At 31.8% G+C, this 22911-nt stretch overlaps 1 protein-coding gene across 1 annotated transcript in view; it reads right to left on the bottom strand.

Moving 5' to 3' along the window:
* Window positions 1-22911, bottom strand: part of LOC135128116 (tyrosine-protein kinase-like otk) — a 133092-nt gene that overhangs the window by 102439 nt on the left and 7742 nt on the right. Inside the window, exon 2 of the mRNA XM_064054974.1 lies at window positions 4887-5024. Coding sequence (XP_063911044.1) covers window positions 4887-5024 — 138 coding nt within the window. The remainder of the gene's footprint in view (window positions 1-4886; window positions 5025-22911) is intronic.

Raw genomic sequence — 22911 nt, 5'->3', positions numbered from 1 at the left:
TGTAAGCCCGCCCACCCACCCTGTCTCTATTGTGATGATTTTTTTTATTCGTCGTTAACCAAGCGGACGAAGCTTAACTGCAAAATACTTATTTCTTTACAAGAAATTAAAAACATGTTTTTGAGTATCGGGTTGTTCAAAGAATACCATGTGTATCAAGAAAAAAGAACAATATTTATATTTATATTTTGCCTTTTTTTTCTTAATATAGATAGTATTCTTTGAACAACACGATACTCAAAAGTATGCTTTTAATCTCTCAAAAAGAAATAATTGTTTTGCAGTTAAGCTCCGGCTGTCAAAATATAAGCCCCGCCCACCCGCCCTGTCTCAATTCTGATGATTTTTTTTTTATTTGTCGTAAGCCGAGGGGCGGAGCTTAATTAAAAAATCCTTATTTTTGTACGAGAAATAACCATGTGAAATATGTTCTTAAGTAAAACTAATTGTATTAATTAAAAAAGGAAACCAAAAAGAAGCGCCACCCATCCGTCTCGATTTCAATCGTGATGAATTTTTCATTCGTCACATGTTAAGAAAAAAAGTTTAATAAAATTTTAGGCTCATATTTTGGCAATTTATGTCTATATTTTTAGAAAAGTAACTCTAGACAAGCGCAGTTCGGTTCTTCCTCTTCCAGAATCATTAAACTCATTTTCAGTCCCACAAAAAATACTTCTTAGTGATTTCAGCGTTTGTGAACTCACGTGCTTTAATTTTAGAACTTAGTGCCGAATAAAACTGTGATGGTAATGATTAAAACTCCAGTAATAAAATTTAGGACTAAAACAAATCCGAGACTTATAAAATGTAAAATGAAAATTTCGAAAATTGTTAATTTGGTGAAAAAAAATATCCCATTCACTTTCCATTCCATATCTTCTATTTTGGAAACTTAAAATTTTTAGAAAAATTCGTCATTAAACTCACGATAAATAAACAATAAATCCAATAAATTTATCTTACACACCTTAAAGTCCCCAGCAAGTTTTCAACGTTAGTATTCACAATACAAGATTAAATCAAACACAGTGAAATTTCTAAATTTCTAGAACTCCCGAGAAACGCGAAACAAATATTAAGGCAGGCAGCATTAAATGCAACTGAAGCTTCTTTCGTCGAAAAACAAAGGAAGATCTCTTGTATATTTCCCCATTTGCCGTCTTACTGTTTGTCCCATTTCCATTCCCCATAAATCGTCTGTGTTCCCCTTTACCTAACTGATTTTTAATTAATTTAATGTTTTACTTTTTTCTTAACTATTGTTTCACCCTCCTACACCGATTTACAACATAAGCGTGGAATCCTATAAGGCCGTCTTCTTTTTGTAGGATTGAAAATATGTCCTAGAGTTATCTCATCATTTTTCATTTCCAAGTTTTTCAATTTTTCGACTCATAACATTTTTATTATTAAGGACAGTCACCACATATTAGCCAAAATTTTGAGACGCTCTCATCAAATTTTTAGAGAGGATAAAAGTATAAATTTGACCATGTTTATGACGGTGGTGCAGTTTTCAAATTACAGTAGAATTCTTTTACTGTACCAATTACAACATCTAGTATGTTTCGGTTTCTGTCTTACTCCGACTTACTGTATTTATGCAGGTAAAAAATGCCCGCAGTTCTTAGAATTTTAGGGACGGAAACGATACCTGCGTGAATACAGTGTGTCGGAACGAAAACATAAACATATCGTTTTACAACACCTTGCAAAAATTAAAAAAATTCTACTATAAATTGTAAAAAGTGTTGTGGGATAATTTTGAATTTTTTTCAAGAAATCTGGTTGACCAAAGTAAAAAATAAAGGATTAGCAAACTACTCTTTTAGAGGAATATCATTTTATAAAATTTTAATAAGAGAAAAACTGACTTTTAGCTGCAACATCCACAACTAAATGAAACTTCGTTTTAATCCAACATTTCAAACCTCTTTATTTCACCACCGTGTCACTTGTAATACGGTAAACATTTATAATAATAATAATCATGTACCAAATACATAGTTCGAAAATAATGCTTTAATTTTAGTACAATACTCGGAACGTTGTACAATTACAAATTTAGAGAATCATTTACATTACTTATTTATGAAAGTGGCCTAATGAGGAAACTTTAGACTATTTTTAATAACTAAAATACATTTAGTAAAATTCTGATTTTATAAATGTACGTGAACACCTCCAACTTTTTTTAGATAAAAACCGACAAATTAATCTGTTTTTATAGAGCTGCAAGCTGTCATCGCTATTGACCGTGTTCCATGAATTTAAGCGCCAGTAAAAGGATTTTATGGACCACTCAACCAAATAATAAAATGGTTATCCGTTTATTATTTATGTTGCACCAACCTATAACAGTTACATCATGGTATTCCGTTAAAAATTAGCTAATGCTAAATATTTTGATAATTTTAGATTCAATTTATTTCATAAAATAAAACTTAAAAATGTTATTTTTGACACTCATTTGATTTATTAATTCTTTAAAACTATCATTAGCTGTCCCGAAAAATAGCTTTTTTACGAAAAATAATAACAGAAGAGATATTTAAAACAGGAAATATTTCACTAAACGGTAGCACGTGGCTTGTTGAAGTTTTCAATTCAACTATCTTTTTTTTTTCGACTTTTTTTTGCAAATCGCACTGCTGGATTATGTAACTACAATGGAGAAACAGGTTTTTTTTTCAAGGTCTTGATACAAATTAACAAGTTTCGGCAATGTGAGAAGTCAAATTTAAAAATTCTTAACGTTTTTAATTACCCTCTATTTTAGTATCCATAGTCGTACAGTCTTTTCAGTGCTGTTACGCTCGTCGATTATTTTCTAGTTGCAAATTAACTTAAGAATTTTATACCATACTTTTAATATGTTGCTTGATTTATTAAATTGTTAGTGTGTTTTAAAAAAAAAGAGTAAATTATAGTTTATTTCACATGATTATGATTTCATGTACTTGAATGAATAAATTTTTAAAATATTACAAAGTTTTTTTATTGTTGTACTGTTGTCTTTACCGTGTATTTCGAGCATTAGTGCTCGATTAACAAAAAATACAAAAATAAAAATTCGAATTTATTTTTAGACAGAGCGACATCGTTTGACACCCAACGTCTACTTGATTTGGAATGTGATGTAGGTATCTACAGTTGGCTGTGATTTTAAAACTTTAATTGGTAAGCATACTCAGTACTATTTTTATGCCTCGTCACGTTGTTTTTACATCTAAATTAATTAACGTAACTGTCAAATGCACATCTTAATATGTCTACGTAGCTATCAAAAGCGTCACCTCGAAACACGCTGATATTCACAAGGCAGATTGCCAACTGAAGATTTAAAATAACAGCCAGTTATAATTCATTTTTTTGTTGCCCCTGAAAGAAGACTACACGTCCTAGAAAACTGATCTGTTAATCTACATCAAACTATTGAACTTGTGTTTATTGATCTACTTGGTGTTTCGTCTGTTATTTATAATTATGATTACTGTTAATCGACAAAGTTTAGTATCACTCATTTACAGCGTTGTGACCTGAGACGTATTTTTTTGAAAAATGCTAAAATATTTCTCAAACATTTTGAATCTCCAAGAGATTTTTAGTTTATAGTCTTGTAGATATAGGTAAACTAAGTCCACAACAATACTTGTACTGTCATTGTTTTGGCACCATTAATTTTTAGACCTGTACAAAGCACAAAATTATATAAAAAATATATTTTACCGTTTACAAAATAAGAATCTCATTCAAACTATAGAACTTCTCACAGGCGAATAATTTGTGCTTACTTAGGAAAAGAAATGCGTTATAATACCGTGAGCAAACGGTCTCTCTTTTACAAGCTATGATTAAAACACGTATCTATACTTTACTGGATACTATCACCATATATTACCCAAAACAAAGCCATTTCACCGATACTTTATTGATCTCAATCTCGTTTTGTTTATTATCCCGACCATATCTGTCTGAACAAGTATGATTGTATCCACAAGGTGAATAACCAGAAACTAAACTATAAAAATAAAAACATTTGATCGGTCTTTGATTTAATTGGTTTGTCAACGAGTTACTTAATGAAACTCCCCCATATAGAGATATAATTCCAAAGAATATAGGTGTAATTTGGCAATTTTTCAAGGAAAACACATAGGTGGTGTTTTTTTTTTTGAACATAAGAATTCACGATGACCAGAATTAGAGGCGTAACCGTCTACTGGCACTTGTTTCCTCACAACTAAATGATAAAACTGACATTTGAATGACAACTGATAAACCATAGTTGCTTTTTTGAGGTACGTTGACATTATGGAGCAAACAAAAATAAACGCATATGTTTTTAATTAAAATCCTGTACTAAATATAGACTTCTTTGAACGGCATAAATTAGCCAACCATTTGGAGCAAATCATTTGAACACCACCTCGGTCCTAAAATATTTGAAAGAAATGAAACCACCATGGATACTAATTGCGGCGTAAACAAACAGTAATTCCAAGAAGGATCGCACAAGCGAGGCGGCATTTGTTTCCCTTTTTAAGTTGCCGCCTGTTGCCTGAGACATGATGACTAACCGGTAGATTCTGGTATGTATTATATCAAAGGATAACACCAGAGCGCTTTGTGAAAGAATGTTGATGTAACAATAACCTCATATATAACAAAACTGTTATGCAATAAACACAGCAGTAGTTGAAAGCACCTGTGAAGTAATTTGATCAAGGGAAAAGAACAAAAGCCTGAGAAACTAGCTGATAAACTGTACTGTGGGAGTATGATGCTACAAGATAATTGCTTATGATGTTAAAAACACATTAAATGTCGTGGAAGTAAAGTTGAGTGTCGTTAGTAGGTATCAAATCTCCAAATCCACTTACCATTGAGCTCCCAATAGTACGTCATCCCTATTCCGGGTGTCACCTTACAAGGTAGAGTAACGGATTCACCCTGCACTACGTCGACATTTTTAGGACTCTCACTGAAGTATGGTTCCTCGTTTGAATAAACCACATGTGCTGGAAAGAATTATAGCATTAAAAAAACGACAATAATAATGTACACACACATCATATGGAAACCCGGTAGAGAATTTACTACAAATGAGGTTTTAATGCAGAAAGTAAGAGACGTTTTTCGGGCCGACTTAAAACAATACAACGCATGTTACAACGTTATACCAAATAATTAATTTACTATAAAATTGGTTCCAAGCTATGCATTCATTTCATTCCAATTGTAACAAAGAGGTAATTTTCATGGCTAAATACGAGTACGTAGGTATACAGTTTATTGTGTATACATTGATCGATGCGGCACAGTTGAAAGTTGAAACTTATCGCGCAAGTAAGAATAGCAACATAACAAGTGCCATTGAAAGTAAGTAGACTTAATAATATTCGATAATAACAAATATTAGTATTACAGAATACTGAAAGGAAAAGCAAGTAAGATATCTTAAAATTACCTACTATTTGCGTGAAAAATACAACTGTGGAGAACCTAAAAAAATCGATTTGATATACATGTCATAAACAAATTGTAGCAGTTATAATTTGACCGGAACTGAATAAATATTTAAAGATATTGTTTGTGTCTTGGATATATCGTTGGTAAGGTCTCGATAAAAACGGACACCTAATCATGACTCATTTAGACTTTTTGTTTACACCGTTGCCATGGAAACCACGCCTCTAGTCGCAGTATTTGGGTGGAATTGCGTCACATTTGACCGTCACACAATTTCGTCAATTTCATCGATCAAATTGTGTCGCCCCCATCTGAAAAGGTCACGAGTCGCCACTGGATTATAGGCTAAAATATTTGAGCATATGAATTCGTTCTTAAAATGCTGGTAATTTTGTCATGTAAAATAATTAGTTTTGGACAATTAACACATCCGCACTTTATAATTTCTGAAAAACCACTGGTATTTCGAATTTACCCAAAAATTAGATATCTATCTAGCCTCTAGTGAATTTTGTCTTTGCAGAAACAAGATGCAGTTTTTCACAAAAAATTAAAAAATCAATAGTGGTACTTTAAAACATTTCATTTCAATTACAGCGAAACTCGAAGTGCGACGTTCGCTCTTTAAGCATACTTTATTGTGTAAATTCTCTTTACTCCCTGTAAAGGGAATAGTTTTTCAGTAATTTGAGCCTTCTATTCAGACAAAACATCCCGCACAGCACAAATATAAAAATTGGTTTAAAGTTCCATGGCACCTGAAGCACACATCAAACTCATTTTATGGTAACGCCAATACAAAATTAGTATTGTGTTTCCAGGGTTTTGGAAAATTACATAATCTGTTTTTTATTAAATCAATAAAATTAATTGATTCAATTCCTGAAGAAAATAACACTGGATCTCGAAAAACATTGTTTAACAAGCATTGGCTAAATAATTTTTTGCAATGACGTCATTAACTTCCTAGAGAAAAGAATTTTATCATTGGCCTGTAACCATTGAATCAATATTAGTTAGTATATTGCCAACTTTTCAAAAAGTATGTAAGACAAACCATAAAATTAGTTTTTTTTTTATTTTTTTTTTCTGCGATAATCTGTAGACAGCATGGATACATTATTAAACCACAAATAAGGGAGAATATTACACTACGAATTTTAAGCAACTTTCACTTGATAAGAATTTAAGGGAGAATGAATAGATAAATTGTATTTAATTAGCGATTAAATATGAAATCAATCGGTGTTTTGTAGTTTCTAAGTTAAATTGTAAAATTCGATTGCATAATTCTATTTTTTTCGAATACCACATTCATAAAATTAATAATAATATTTATAAGTCTAGCCCTTTCTTCGATTACCTGTCTAATACTATTATCTGTAGATGTCAAACGAGAGACCTACTTTTTCACACTCTAATAAGGGGTATGAAACATCGAGAAAACTTAAAGTCAGCCATTTGCCAAGTGGATATTACGACAATACTTCTCAAAGAATTGGTCTAAAATTATTTAGACAGAACTTCCCTTGCTCCTGAAGTGCATTCGAACAAACACAGCTTCTTCGAAATCAAAAAAAAAATATTTGCACAACAGGAGTATTTTATTCTATAAAATTTAGATACCTTTTGTTAACCAAAATGATGGGGGGATGTTATTAAAATGTTCGTGAAAATGATCCGACAAATTTTAGGTAACACGCACAGAGAATTTGACAACAATCGATACAGTAGTTTCCTTAACTTACGCTCGGGAAATACAAATTTAGCGGTTATTTAACTTTTGAAAAAAAAAAATGTAATTAATAAATTTACGCTAAGGCTATATGGAAAACTTCATTTTTCTAGCATTAACTTGTCTTTTTAAACATACACTTTTCAAACTAGTATTAAATTAATTTTTATAGTTTGGTTCATAAATACATACATTCTTCCAAGCAGAAAAGGTCCTATCATAAATTTGCAAGAGATATGTGATTTATGATAGATGTTGAAATTTATACAACACCTAGACATCTTAAAGCTATTGGTACGATATGTACTTTGTAGTGATTAAATTAAAAATTGACTGGTTTTCTATAGTTTGTTCCGAAATGTTGAAACAATAATAAATCAAAGTTTGTATAGGAGAAAAAATAATTTCCGAACTAAAACAATTTTGTATTTTAGTGCAAAATTTTAGAGACATATTTTGAGCATTTTGTTAATTATTAATATTATACAAATATGATATCCTCATTCAAGATCATGAAAAAATGTCAAAGGACAATGCATAACAAAACAAAAATTACTTTTTTACCTTAATTTACTTACTAGACAATCTCCGAAACTACAGGACCGATTGTTGTAAAATTTTATATGTATAGTAGGATGGTAAAACGTTAACCAATTTTATATACTCACTCCCACCAGCAATTTGACGACCCTTCATTATTTTGAGTAATTAAGGTCATCTAAACGTAATGAAATAACATATTCCTGTACTCGTGGTTAACGAATCCGGCTTGTTACATTTTTTTTACATGGTTGATTTTACTTATAGGGGTTATCATAAAATAATTTTTTATTAATAAGACATAGTTCTACCTAATAACCGTTAGAATTAGTCGACGCTACCCCTTGCCAGTTTCAGTATCAATAGCCTTAACTCTGAATCCGCCGATCCAACACTTGAGCAAAAAGAAGAAGCCCCAGTTGAATGATTTGCAAGTGTTTATTAAAAGCTTCTGTGTGGTTCTCGAAGCTTCGAGAGGTGTCGGCAGTTGTTTGGAGCCCTTGTCGAAAACTGCCGAATCACTCTCGGCGTCCATCAGTGTTTTACGAAAAACCCCCGAAGTTGATTACAACTAACATATTTAGTTCAAATAGGTACCGCATATCCACAAAATACCTAATTTTTATTTGGAGGAATGGAAGAATCATCAACTTAAAAAAAAAATCCAACAACAATTTCTTTTTAAATGCTACTTCTGCAAGTTAGCCAAGTATATCGAACCTCAACCTTCTTGATTTATAGCTTAGCATATAATTTATAACGCATAAAATAACTATCGTACAATATGTAATTAATGTAATCATGTAATTTATCAGTGTAACAGGTAATTTATTCGTCAAATTGCTGCTGGCACATTTAGTTATACTAAAACACGATCAAGTGAAAATAAATATACAAAAATTAATGAAACTAACGTAGAAACTAATTCATTCATACAATATGTAGGTACTTTTGAAGATTCACATTTACGTGAACACGTAAACCTATTAAGTGTAGACCATAAACGAAAAATAACAGTGTGCGTCTACCGCAAATTACAAGTTCTGTTTCGTCTGCATCTTCTTTAAAATTTCATCTCCCGAAGTATGCTACTATTACGTTCAGCCAGCGATATGACCATCTCATCCCCACAAATTACATGACTCTGGAATAACAGAACGAGCGAGCTGTTTATGCCATCATTAAAATTTCATCAGATATTAGTCCCACACTGGTAGGTCTTTTATCTTACAGCCTCAGTAGGAATATTAACGCACAGCGCGTAATAATTGAAGAAACAGGAAACCGCATCTGATAATTAATATTTGGAGTTGTATTACAGCCGCAAACATCTCCATTTTAATATATATTATTTAATTTATTCAGTTTCAGATGCGAAGGAAAATGCAGAACCGGGCAAATTCTTTCTCTGACTCACACCCCGCTGAATATTTATAATGGCATGCAAAATGCTAAATTTATTTATTTTTGTACTGAGTTTATTATTATTTATTCGGAAATTATGCGTACCAAGGCTGAAAACGCGATCAAGATACTGCATCTTTCGCTAAATTTGCTGAATTACAATGATATGATTATGAAAAAAGCGAACGTAAATAAACTCATGAAGAATTGCTCACATATTTTAATATTTTTATGTGTTTGTTCGCATTTCAACTTGTATTTTGGCTACGTTGAAGTTATCATATGATAATTTTAAACAACGTGCGACCTCCGAGCGGTTTTTGTTAGTATACAGAAGAAAACACCACTTTGGTAAATTTAGAATTCTGTGTTGGTACAACTTTTTGGCCCAATTTTGACATAAGAATTTTAAACAAAATTAACCTCCGATTGGTGTTTATTATTACAATCAATTGAAAATAATTTGTTTTTTAAACAGCCATCCCAAAATGTTGACACTGCCTAAAAGATCATGTTCAATTCAATCTCAGCTGACTCGCACAGAACACTGGTTAAGCAAATCGATCAAATTAGTTTAACATGACACCAAATTAATGTCAAACGTCAGAAAAAAATGAACGATTACTTCGACACCACGTCAACTTAATTTGGAAGACAAATCTAAAACCTGACCACGAACTTAACACTGGTCTGATTTTGTCCTCGCTAATAAAAAATCCATGGAACAAATTTGAAAACTCTAAAGGCTTGTTAAGCGAAAAGGTCTAATATACGCCGACCATTAAAAATGTTTTAAGCACTTAATCATAAAAATGAATCCCTTGAGAAATCATCCTGCAAACGTTGAAGCGTCATGCAGATGTCGACATACGTGCATGGTTAACATGCCGTCGATTGTTTCGCCTATGGAACCCAGACAAAGCACGGAACACGCTGGACCATGAGAAATGTGCCTGTATTGATTATGCACGCGTGATATGATCACCAGTGGCGTAGATAATAACACAAAGGGTATAACAATAAAACGAGTGGATTGGTCATGGTCTCTGTACGACGCTTGCAAAAGATGCCATTAAATTGTAAATTGCTGTCTTATGTCATTGAAGATCATCTTACATGGGTGCAGGTTCGTTTGGGATCGCCACCACTGTGGTGTGACTAGGTCGTTGAAACCAATGAATGGAAATTAAACGCTGTGAATCAAACGTTTTTTATAAAACAACATTACTGCTTTTATGACAAACATGAGTCTGTAAAAGCGAACTCTCCTCTCTCCGCACTGAACAAGTTTGGCTGGAATTACCCGAAATGAGGCTTACAAAAGATGTAATGCAATAAAATACCGAGATTTTACTAGCAACTTAAGGTAATCTGTCCGAGGTAGTTTTTGTAAACAGTTTAAACTATAACACTGAAACTGATAGCGACAATTCTCTCAGGGTGCCAAGGAATGACAGTCCTTAAGAAGGTTGAAGGCCTTCAGTAAACTAACTTCAAAGAAGAAATTAATGAATTAGTACCAATCCGCGAAGAGCAGCAGGATTTTAGGAAAACCGATCTAAAGTCGTGCAAATATCTCTGTTCAAAACACTTCGGCTGTGACGTTTTTTTAGTGACCAAAAGTATGTGCTTTCTTGTATGTTACGAATAACTTGCTATGATAACATGTCAATGCAAATTACAGAAATCCAAAATTAATTGAATAATTATAAATTTTATTCTTTAATCAGATATGTAATAATTTTTAAGATAAATCTAAATCATCAACACCACTATCATCTTCTTCATTATCACTATCATTTGAAACGAAATTAACATTGATAATGACTTGATTTGTTTCACAATTCTGTGGCAAAAAAGCAAAAGGGTATATCTCACTAAAATCAATTTTATAGGAAACGCAAAAATGTGATTTTTGTTTGTTTTTATTATTTATTCTATTATTACTTTCCAAGCGTAAGCGAAGGAAGTATTGTAATCGACGAATGGCCACTTTTATGTTTTCTCGATGTTTCATGACCCCTACAGTACGAAAAACGCAGTCTTCCATTTCCGTCTGTCTGTCTGTATCCATTTTTATTAGACAAGTAATCTCCGAAAAAAAAATCACTAAGAATAATAAGAAACTCATGCACTTGTGGTGTGTGAATCCGTGTAGAATTTTCACTCTAGACATCCAAAATTTTTGGAAAAAATTCAAAACTGAATAACAATATATTGCAATATAACGTTGAAACTGCAAAACCCATTGGTTTGAAATCTTGTAAATAGTTTAAGGTTATCGTAATCATGATAAATCGTTAGGTAAAATTTATTCGTTTATCCAGTCCAAAAAAAATTGCCGAATAAATCCTATCCAAAATGTGCAAAATTTGATGACTCTATACTTGTAGTTTATCAATGAATTAAGTTTTTAAATTTCTTATATAGGGTGACCCATAAAAATTAATGAATGGTTTACTCCGTTTTCCCAAAAACTTGGAAATACAATACTGTTATCTAAATATTACACTACACCTATCCAAAATGTTATACGTAACTTTGGAAAAATGTTGATGACGTTATCACAAAACTTTGTAACGGGAAAACTCAATTGAAACGTACGCCGAGCACGCTTCTATATATTTACTTTAACGTTACATACACATAAAAAATAAAATTCCCATAATCAAATTCTATAATTTTTTTGCAAAAGCTGGATTTGTTTTATTGTATTTCAGGGGCCAGGGAAGTTCTATTGAAATAACTTTCGACCGATTTTTTTTGCTTTTGAAATCAATGATCTTAAAATCTCCATCGATTAATGATTCTCGATATTAAATTATTCCAAAGTTATAACCACTTAACTGATCTCCAGGAAAATGTTTCTTTTCCGTGGGTCGGAAGCCTCCGAAAGAGCCCTATTTATCGGATTTCATGCCGACAAAGAGATACATCTTTAAATGTAACCTACATTTCATATTATAAGCAGTGGCAGTCAAAGAGATTTAACTTGAGTTCTACCCTTTTGCTTGCATGCAAGACTTTTCAAATTGTTGAGTACCAATGTGATATTTTGAGTTGAACACCGTTTTACAGATTGTAAATTTTTAAATATCTCGAATCATCTGTAGATATATCCTTGTGTATAGCAAACTAAAACATTTAAAGGAATATTATGTAGAGTTACACCCTTATTTATGAAACTTTATAACAAGATATGCCCTTATGCGGCTTAAAAACTTTTTATTGGTGGAAAACGAAATATATCCTTTTGCCATATTAATAAGCACAACTAACCGCATCGAATGGCATAAAAAAACTCATTTTCGTAAAAAATCGAGATATACCCTTTTGCCTTATTGCCACCGACTTGTCCAGAATCTTTTCCGTTTTCCACGCCGAATCTATGATTTTGTCCGTGTGCTTAGTATAATTGTCCCAGTGTATATTGGGAACTTGGTTTATTACATTTTCCCAAGTTTTCAGTACATCAACAGGAGAAGCATTAGTTTTTGAAATACTTTTATCATCCTTTCGTTTACATTCCGACCATACCATTTCAATTGCATTAAAATGACAGTGGTATGACGCAAGTCTTAGGACACAAGGTCTATGTTCTTGAGCATAGTGATCTAAAGATACAATTTTTCGGACAGTCTATTGCGTATAATATTCCAAATCTGATCTTTCACCGCTTTTTAGGATAATCTATCTTTTTTGGGTTTAACCATGCCACAACATGTTTTTCTTTGTCCAACTCTTTAGAGGATTTTTTTCCTACAAATAAAGCAGAAATATAACTATAATGTACTTATCAAAACTAAAAAAACACTATAAGTCTACTAGAAGGAAATAAGCAAGTAATGGTAACAACTGACAATAAATATTAGCTTATACTGTTATACCCAATTCAAGGTAGGCCACGGTACACCCAGAAATGACATGTGGCGTAGAAACGAGACCAGATGCAGCTAAAATCGCACACATGATGCGAAAAGCAGAAATGTTAACAATCAAAACTATAAACGGCAAAATCCAAAAAGATTGCATCCGAAACGAAGACCTATTAAAGCACACTGGTATACAAGACAAAAGAGAATGGATCAGAAAGCGAAAAAAGGCGTGGAAAGAACCCGAATGACTCAAGTCTCGTTAAAAAAGCAAAAGATCTTCAGCTAATCGAAAATCCAAGATCAACTTCCGAAGAACAAGACACTTAAAAATCAAAAAAAGCTGGTAGCCTGCCGACAAATAGAAGAAGAAAAAATTTGCTTTATGCAGCTACTTGTAGAGTTTTTACGAATCCGGCATTTTTTAATTTCGTAGAAGGGTCGGTCGTGAGTGTAAAACTGAATTTTCGGATCTGCTACCATCTTGAAAATAAGCATCTCTATTTTGAGTCTACCAAAAAATTTCCAGGGCGCATTTTTGTATATATTGTAATTCTGACTATAGAAATTTTGACGTCTTCAGTGTTTGTTCAGTGTGTTTGATTAAATCTTGTTCAACTGTGAAGACTAACTTTCAAAATTTACTGAGAAGATGTTTAATGTTTTGGGGAGTTCTAAATTTTTATTTCTCCAGAGCAAGTTAAGAATTGTAATAGGATTCATCTGACCAATGCCAATTTTCATATTTTTTCGACGTTTTATGACCCTTAAAGTACGAAAACATAGGTCTTCCATCCACGTCTGTCGTCAAATCGTAGTGTATGATACGAACACCGTGTAAATGGTACAACGCTCAGTCCAATCATTTCCACCGACAGTTTGATGACATCATCTCAAAAGTTTATACTTAGTTTTTAAATTGTATACAACAATACATATACTCATCCACGTATGGTTTATGAATTCGCTTTGAGTTTTTCGCTAGGCGTCCAAATTTTGGCAAAAAAAATCTAAATTGCATGCAAAGCATTTATAGATACTACTAATACTGGATGTTTATTAATGACTGAAGAAATTTTTGTGTTCGCATTTCTGAATTATTGGCAACCATGCTAATCTGTCAGTTCACAGTTGCCAATCTTTACATGGGCACGCCTAATAAAAGTGTTGATTGGTTGAGACGACAAAAGCTATGATTTGGTGTCATAAATGTCAATATATGACAATTAGATATGCCATTTTAAATATGTTGCCAACCTGACAAAAAAAAAACACAAACATTAATAATCACTTAGTACCTGTAACTGGAGCTGTCAGCTTAGATTGGGCAAATTCGGACGCCAAAGACGCGCGTTCGATCTCCTTATGTGCAGTTTTTTACTTCCCGAGCGTAAACAAAGGAAGTATTGTAATCGAGTCCGTCGGCCGACTCTCTACTTTTACGTTTTCTCGATCTTTCATGACCCCTAGAAGACGAAGAAATAGGTCTCCCATTTCCGTCTGTCTGTCCGTCTGTCCGTCTGTCCGTCTGTTGTCACGGATTTTTATTAGACAGATAATCTCCGAAAGTACTCGACCGATTGTTGTGAAATTTTGTACTTATATTAAGAATATCATGTAGATGGTAAAACGCTAACCAAAATTTGTCGAATCATCCCCACCACTAAAGCGATGACGTCACTTCAAAATTGTACATAGTAAATGGGTTTTCAATTGTATAAAATAACATAGTCCTACACATGTAGTTTACAACTCTGAATCGACTTTTCACCCGAAACGTCCAGATTTTTGGAAAAAAAATCAAAATTATAAAACAACATTTTGAAATTTAATTTTTAATCTGCTAACCAGAATGCTTTGAAATGTTGCAGATGTTTTAAGGCTATAAAGAGCATCATAAATCTTTAGTCAAAAAATATTTGCTTATCCCCTCCAAAAACTTGATGACGTCAGCTCAAAAGTTTGTGGAATAAATCATATCTAAAATGTACAAAATATGATGAGTCTGTACTTGTGAACTATCACTCCATTAATATTTTTTGGATTTGCATATACAGGGTGACTCAAAAAAATTAATGAATGCGTAAATATATTTTATTGATTTAATCAGGAACTACAAAACCGAATGCTCTGAAATCTTGCAGATGTTTTAAGGTCATAAAGAGCATAATAAATGTTTAGTCAAAATATATTTGCTTATCCCCTCCAAAAACTTGATGACGTCAGCTCGAAAGTTTGCCGAATAAATCATATCTAAAATGTACAAAATATGATGAGCCTGTACTTGTCATTTATCACTCCATTCATATTTTTTGGATTTGCATATACAGAGTGACTCAAAAAAATTAATGAATGCGTAAATTTATTTTATTGATTTAATCAGGAACTACAAAACCGAATGCTTTGAAATCTTGCAGATGTTTTAAGGTTATAAAGAGCATAATAAATTTTTAGTCAAAATATATTTGGTTATCTTCTACAAAAAACTGATGACGTCAGCTCAAAAGTTTTCCGAATAAATCGCATCTAAAATGTACAAAATATGATGAGTCTGTACTTGTGATTTATCATTCCATTCATATTTTTGGATTTGCATATGCAGGGTGACTGAAAAAAATTAATGAAGGCGTGAATTTATTTTATCGATTTAATCAGGAATTACAAAACCGAATGCTTTGAAATCTTGGGAATATTTTAAAGTTATTATAAGCATGGTAAACTTTTGTTCAAAATGTATTTGTTCATCCCTCCTAAAAAAATTGATGACGTCACCCTTAAATTTTGCTGAATAAATCCTATCTAAAATGCAAAAAATATGATGAGTTTGTACTTGTGATTTATCATTCCATTCATATTTTTTAGATTTTCTTAAATGGTGGTTCAAAAAAATTAATGAAGTCAATTTATTTTATTGATTAAATTAAAGGCAACACTTATTATTAGTATTACACCCCAACCAACCCAATTTGGTAGACACAAAATTTGTTAAAGGAAAAACTCGGTTGAAACATAAGGGTAGCACGCTTATTTACATCGACTTTAACGTTACAGATCTGCATTTGTTTTATGCGGTCACTTGGTTCCGCGAATGCGAAATAGACATGTTTATAATCAACCAATTGTGAATTTCACCGTCAAGAATTAAAATAAAACCCAATGTTTTATATAATAAGCGGAAGTCGAAGCAATAAAACCGACGGTCGTTTTGTTTACAGTTTCTGTGTTTGGCTCTCACGTATGCTGTTACGCCTGTCATCTTAAATTAACAATGTTTATACATACACGATTTTTAGTTGCCTCTGATACGTAGGTATACGTGAGTAAATTGTTTTGTTATTTTATTGATTATTACAAATCAATATTCAAACGACCCAATTCATTTTCCCGAAAATTTGAGAATATAATAATTTTATTCTTAGTATTGCACTACATCTATCCCAACTGATATACGTGTCCTTGCAAAAATGTTGATGACGTCATCGCAATTTTTTTTTAAATTCCCACTACAAAAATGTAATGAGAAAAAAAACACAATAGGCATGCAGTCGTCAAGTTTCCGACAGCGAGGGAAGTACTGTCTAAACTCTTTAGACCAATTTTTTTTCTTACACGATGATTGGTATTACGTTATATCGGTTTTACCTTATAGAGGGTATCACAAAAACAGTAAAATTTCCCAAAATCAAATTTAATAATTTTTCAAAGAAGTTGGATTTGTTTTCCCAAGTATTTAATGTTTCCAAGCGTACAAGATGTGGATTCTATAACAACAAAATGAAGGTTTTAATAATTTTTTCATAATACTAACAAATGTATTTTCGAAATTTCCTTTACGATTTCAAATACACTAAAAATAAATACACCCTAAATAAAAAAATCTCTGCCTGCCCAAAATACACAGTTGCCTATTTTAACGCCGGATCTACGGAATTAAGCTAATTATTCGTATCACATTTTAGTAGCGTTACTAACTTGCTCCAGTGAGACCTTTTCATTTGACTAAAATAAGACATAGTTATAAAAAATAATTGGCTTGCTTCTTCTTATAAAAAACCATAGCCTGCTCTAATTAAGAAAAAAAACAGTAAGTAATAAAAAAACTTAATAATAATAATGTGAGTGTACGAAGAGTGAAAATATGAATCAAAATATGGCCCGTTATAAACGCTTTATGAACGTATATATAACGGAAGTCCAGTAGACAATTAACAATAAAAATAAAGATAAAAATGTAAATAAGAAAGCAAAATCCCTCACGTAGTTAATCCTTACATGTTTCTTAAATTGCTTTTCACGTAACTTTATCGCTTCGCTTCAAATTCAATTTTCAGGCTTTACAAATTGTATTCTAATCTAGATTAAATAATACTGAGCCTAGCTAACCCTGCATTTTAGTATCAGAACAAAATTCGATTACGTTAAATGTATTGAGCATCGGTGCCTACATTTGGCTTCCTTTATTTTTCAACAGTTACTAGGTATTATTGGAAATCTTAGTTAGGATATCTGAGTATGTATCTTTACATAATTTTATTTTATTAATCCTTACAAAATGACGGTTAACATTCGCCACTCACACCGCCTAATTTTGTCATTTCATGGATCTTTGATAAAATTAAAATAAAATTACCAACGTCTGCCCCTATCTATTTGCACGTACATACCAGGTGTTCTAATAAAACGTTTTTAGAAGTAATAAATTTTTATAACCGAAGATATCACCCGATAGTATAACAATCAAGAACAGCCATCCATTTATCTGACTTTAATTGCTGTTGCCTATTTTATTTAGGTCACACTGATATCATCCGACACACTATGTCCGCAAAATACGGACCAAATTTATATCAAATTCCAAAAAAACATGAAAGCAAGACTCGTATACAAAAAGTATTTTTTGAGCACGCACGTACATGTGAAAATTTTTGCTTAAAACGCCAGTCAAATTCTTCTAATAGCGATCTTCGTTTTAATAAAACAAGCAAAAACTGGATAGTCATGTATATTTATGACATTCTAAAGTTTTTTGGATGTAAAGTTCCAAACTTAATTTACGAAAACAAATTTTAGTATTTTAAATTCCTGAATTTTTTACCAGATTTAATTCATATCTTTTGGATAGAATACATATATACTCTTATCAGAAAGTAAATAAGTGATCATGATTACGTAAATCATTCAAATTATCTGTGATATCGTATCAAAAATACATTATTCTCTATTATGCACTTATCGAACAAATACTATCATTCTCTTATTCACTTTTTGTGGGTAATGATTTCATCGAAAATAGGACGAAGGAAAATTATAAAAAAAATCTAATAACAGCTTCTGCTCTTATGTTTATTTTGCTATTACAAAATTTTAATTGCAAGCTTAAGATTTTCTACAAGAATATGTTGATTATGGCCACGTGTTGTTTACTATGTATGATTTTTCATCGGTATTTACTTTTTGTCATAATCATATACATAGTGCTACGATTTAGGTAAATTAATGTGATTAAAACAGCAAGAATGCGGAATGAGAACATTTCACAACTCTTAATAATATATAGAACTACGCATGGAATTGTATTAAAAATGTTAGAAGAAGTGATTTGAAACATTTCTCAGTGGCATACAACGAAGTGAATAAGATTCCAGCATGGCAAGAAACAAAGGATAAATAGATGACTAACTTTACATCGTCCATACTTGCTCGAGGTTGGGAAAAATACTTCTACCAAATTCTTAATAATGTAAAAACCACAAAACCACGTCTTCAAGTTGGTGTTGGATGCACAAGAGTGGCGAGAAATATAGCTTTAGACCCCAACAGCCAAGATTTAAAAATATAAGATAATAATGTATATTTTAGTGACGTCAGATTGTATCTACGTTTTTTGTCAACTTGGAGTTATTATCAAAATATTTTTAAAAGGCCAAATTTTACTTTTTATTTATTTAATAGGATTCTTATTTGCCACCAAGAAAACTGCCTGAATTCTACATACACATTTTTAATCGCGTGTAGCGAATAGTCCCTGAAATCAATAGAAACTATAATCACTTTCCCCTTTCATAAAGTCAAGTTTATTCGAGGTGCACTTTTTGCAGTTATCGTATATTCACACTCTGGTTTTTAAATTGTTGTTTTTATAGCTATTTGATATTTAATGTCACCAAAAATCTTAAATTTGTCTGAATTATTTTCAGATAAGTTAAATAATTAAGTTTCAGGTCATGCATATAATAACAGTATGAAAATAATAAACAAGTAAAATTTGCAAGTAAATGAAAAGCATACATTTATTGAAACTCAGTAGTCGTATTTTCCCGAGACCTCGCAAGTGGAAAGTACAATTAATGTGCTATTGCACGAGATCTATAAATAGAATCACTAACGCCACCAAAAAGCTACATCTTTTTGAACTAATTCATCTTTTCTGGTGGTACGCAATTTGTAGAATATGAAAATTCTAATTTCCAGTTTTCTGTCGCCTATAATTCAGTGGTAGTTTCCTTAGTAAACGGATGGCATTTGAAAATATAAACGCGATTATGTCGAAATTTTGTGAACTTTAAAATACAGATGTCCCAAATAACAAAACTTTAACTTATGTATTCATGGCTTTCAAAAAATTGCAAGTCATACACTTTTAGCTGTAACTTTAGGATCCATCTGTATTTTAACTTTATATGCACACATTGGTGCAATGCTTGATTTCTTAAAACTTTTTAAAAGTTTATACAAAATTAATTAGGAATTATCTCACAAATAATTTGTTCAATTTGAAATAATTCAAGAATTAAATCAAATGTATGTGTCGATTTTTATTAGAGAGATAATCTCCGAAACTGCTGCTACTATACCGATAGTTATAGTAGCCTGCATAGATATTGTAGCCGTCCATAGAGTCGAGATTTGCGAATAAAAATAAAATAAAACCGGCTCAAACGGAGCCGACGACGGCTTGCAAGTTCTGTCACTACGGCACGCGTCATATCACACAGGGGTGTATTTAAGGCTGTTTGCACAAAATCTTAGGGTCACTGTAATCTTACTATTTTCTATCTACGACAAACGATTTGTCACACAGCTACGAAACCGATGATCTAGAGAAAGATAGAAGTTTGAAAATTTATTTCAACAAATGTAATAACCGTTTGGTGCAACACAATTGGTTCAAGCAAACTAAAATATGACAGGAAACAAACAGTCCACGTGGACTAGTTTATAGGCGTGTTTGTTGCTAAGATGGCTAGGTTTTTCGCTCCACCTGCCTCCGCAACGATGAATATACCATACCACAACTTGTGTACAGTGAACAGAGCTTCGATTTTATTGACGAGATTCAGCTCAGAAATTAAACAGATTATATCATAACGGAAAAAATGACATTTAATAGTAATACGTCTCTGTGCAACGTGTGCCAGAGTGACATCAGACTTTGCAAGCCACCGTCGGCTCCGTTTGAACCGGTTTTATTTTATTTTTATTCGCAAATTTCGACTCTATGGACGGCTACAATATCTATGCAGGCTACTATATCAAATTATATACCTATGTATTTTAGGAATATCGTGTATATGGTAGAACACTAACCAAAATTTGACTATTCATCCCCACCAGCAATGGGATGACGTCATCTCCAAAATTTTTTTTAAATAAGATACTCCTGCACTCGCGGTGGTTTATGAATTCGTGTTGATTTTTAGCCTAAATTTTTGGAAAAAATAAATCAAAATTGTATAATAACATTTTGCAACTGTAAAACCGAATCGTAAATTTATCCGTTTATTACCCGCCAAAAAATTAATGACGTCATCTCAAACTTTTACCGAATAAATCCTGTCTGAAATATGCAAAATATCAAGAATTTATACGTGTAGTTTATCAGTGTATTCATATTTTTTAGAATTATATATACAGACTGACTCAAAAAAATTGATGAATGAGGAGACTTGTTTTACTAATTAAATCAAGAACAGCTCACCCCATTTTTTTGAAAATTTATACAAAGTGATCTGATATTTAAAATATACGTATATGCATCTATAAAAATAATTTAATTAAGAAAAAAAATTAAATAAATCTTCAGGGAAGAGTGCGTTTTGAATATTTAAAAAATATTGTTATATGTAATCAATTAATCATTTACTGTTGAATAAACTGTGGTTACAATTTAGTTTAGAAATTATCTCAGAACAGCTCATCTAATTTGCGTAAATTTTCTTAGTAACCTATGATTAGTGAGTGTTACCCTGTACACGTCCAAAATTAATGTATTTATCGTCACGAAAAAGTAGTCACGAATTTTCAAGGTGTTTAAAACACATGTTTCTAAATTCCACTTTACTTATGATCGAACAATCTGATCAGATATGGACAAAAATTCATATCATCCATGATAAATGATTTTACAAATGTGATTGTAATTATTGGTTCTAGTGAAATTTTGAATATAAAAACATTATTTTTTTAAAGGAAGTCAAATAAATTTATTCCTTTCTCTAAAAATTCGTTTCAAGTGGACAGAAGTTCCCTCACCCCTAAAGTCAGTCAATTTAACTCCAGTTTTTTAGTTAATCACAAAATTTGATTCTCAAAAATTAGATTTTTACTTCCCGAGCGTAAGCAAAGGAAGTATTGTAATCGAGTCCGTCGGCCGACTCTCTACTTTTACGTTTTCTCGATCTTTCATGACCCCTAGAAGACGAAGAAATAGGTCTCCCATTTCCGTCTGTCTGTCCGTCTGTCCGTCTGTCCGTCTGTTGTCACGGATTTTTATTAGACAGATAATCTCCGAAAGTACTCGACCGATTGTTGTGAAATTTTGTACTTATATTAAGAATATCATGTAGATGGTAAAACGCTAACCAAAATTTGTCGAATCATCCCCACCACTAATGCGATGACGTCACTTCAAAATTGTACATAGTAAATGGGTTTTCAATTGTATAAAATAACATAGTCCTACACATGTAGTTTACAACTCTGAATCGACTTTTCACCCGAAACATCCAGATTTTTGGAAAAAAAATCAAAATTATAAAACAACATTTTGAAATTTAATTTTTAATCTGCTAACCAGAATGCTTTGAAATGTTGCAGATGTTTTAAGGCTATAAAGAGCATCATAAATCTTTAGTCAAAAAATATTTGCTTATCCCCTCCAAAAACTTGATGACGTCAGCTCAAAAGTTTGTGGAATAAATCATATCTAAAATGTACAAAATATGATGAGTCTGTACTTGTGATCTATCACTCCATTCATATTTTTTGGATTTGCATATACAGAGTGACTCAAAAAAATTAATGAATGCGTAAATATATTTTATTGATTTAATCAGGAACTACAAAACGGAATGCTCTGACATCTTGCAGATGTTTTAAGGTTATAAAGAGCATAATAAATGTTTAGTCAAAATATATTTGCTTATCCCCTCCAAAAACTTGATGACGTCAGCTCGAAAATTTGCCGAATAAATCATATCTAAAATGTACAAAATATGATCAGTCTGTACTTGTGATCTATCACTCCATTCATATTTTTTGGATTTGCATATACAGGGTGATTCAAGAAAATAAATGAAAGCGTAAATTTATTTTACTGATTTACTCAGGAACTACAAAACCGAATGCTTCGAAATCTTGAAGATATTTTAAAATTATCATAAGCATGGTAAATTTTTGATCAAAACGTATTTGGTCGTCCCCCCTAAAAAATTTATGATGTCACCACAAAATTTTGCTGAAAAAATCCTATCTAAAATATACAAAATATGGTGAGTCTCTTCTTGTGATTTATCATTCCATTCAAATTTTTTCGATTTGCATATACAGGGTGACTCAAAAAAATTAATGAATGCGTAAATTTATTTTATTAATTTCATCAGGAAC

The sequence above is a fragment of the Zophobas morio genome, unplaced genomic scaffold (genome assembly GCF_036711695.1).
Source record: "Zophobas morio isolate AGI-343-1 ecotype UQ-CSIRO unplaced genomic scaffold, CSIRO_AGI_Zmor_V1 ptg000012l, whole genome shotgun sequence".
NCBI classification, from domain to species: Eukaryota; Metazoa; Arthropoda; class Insecta; order Coleoptera; family Tenebrionidae; genus Zophobas; species Zophobas morio.
This window is presented reverse-complemented; position numbering and strand designations above follow the sequence as displayed.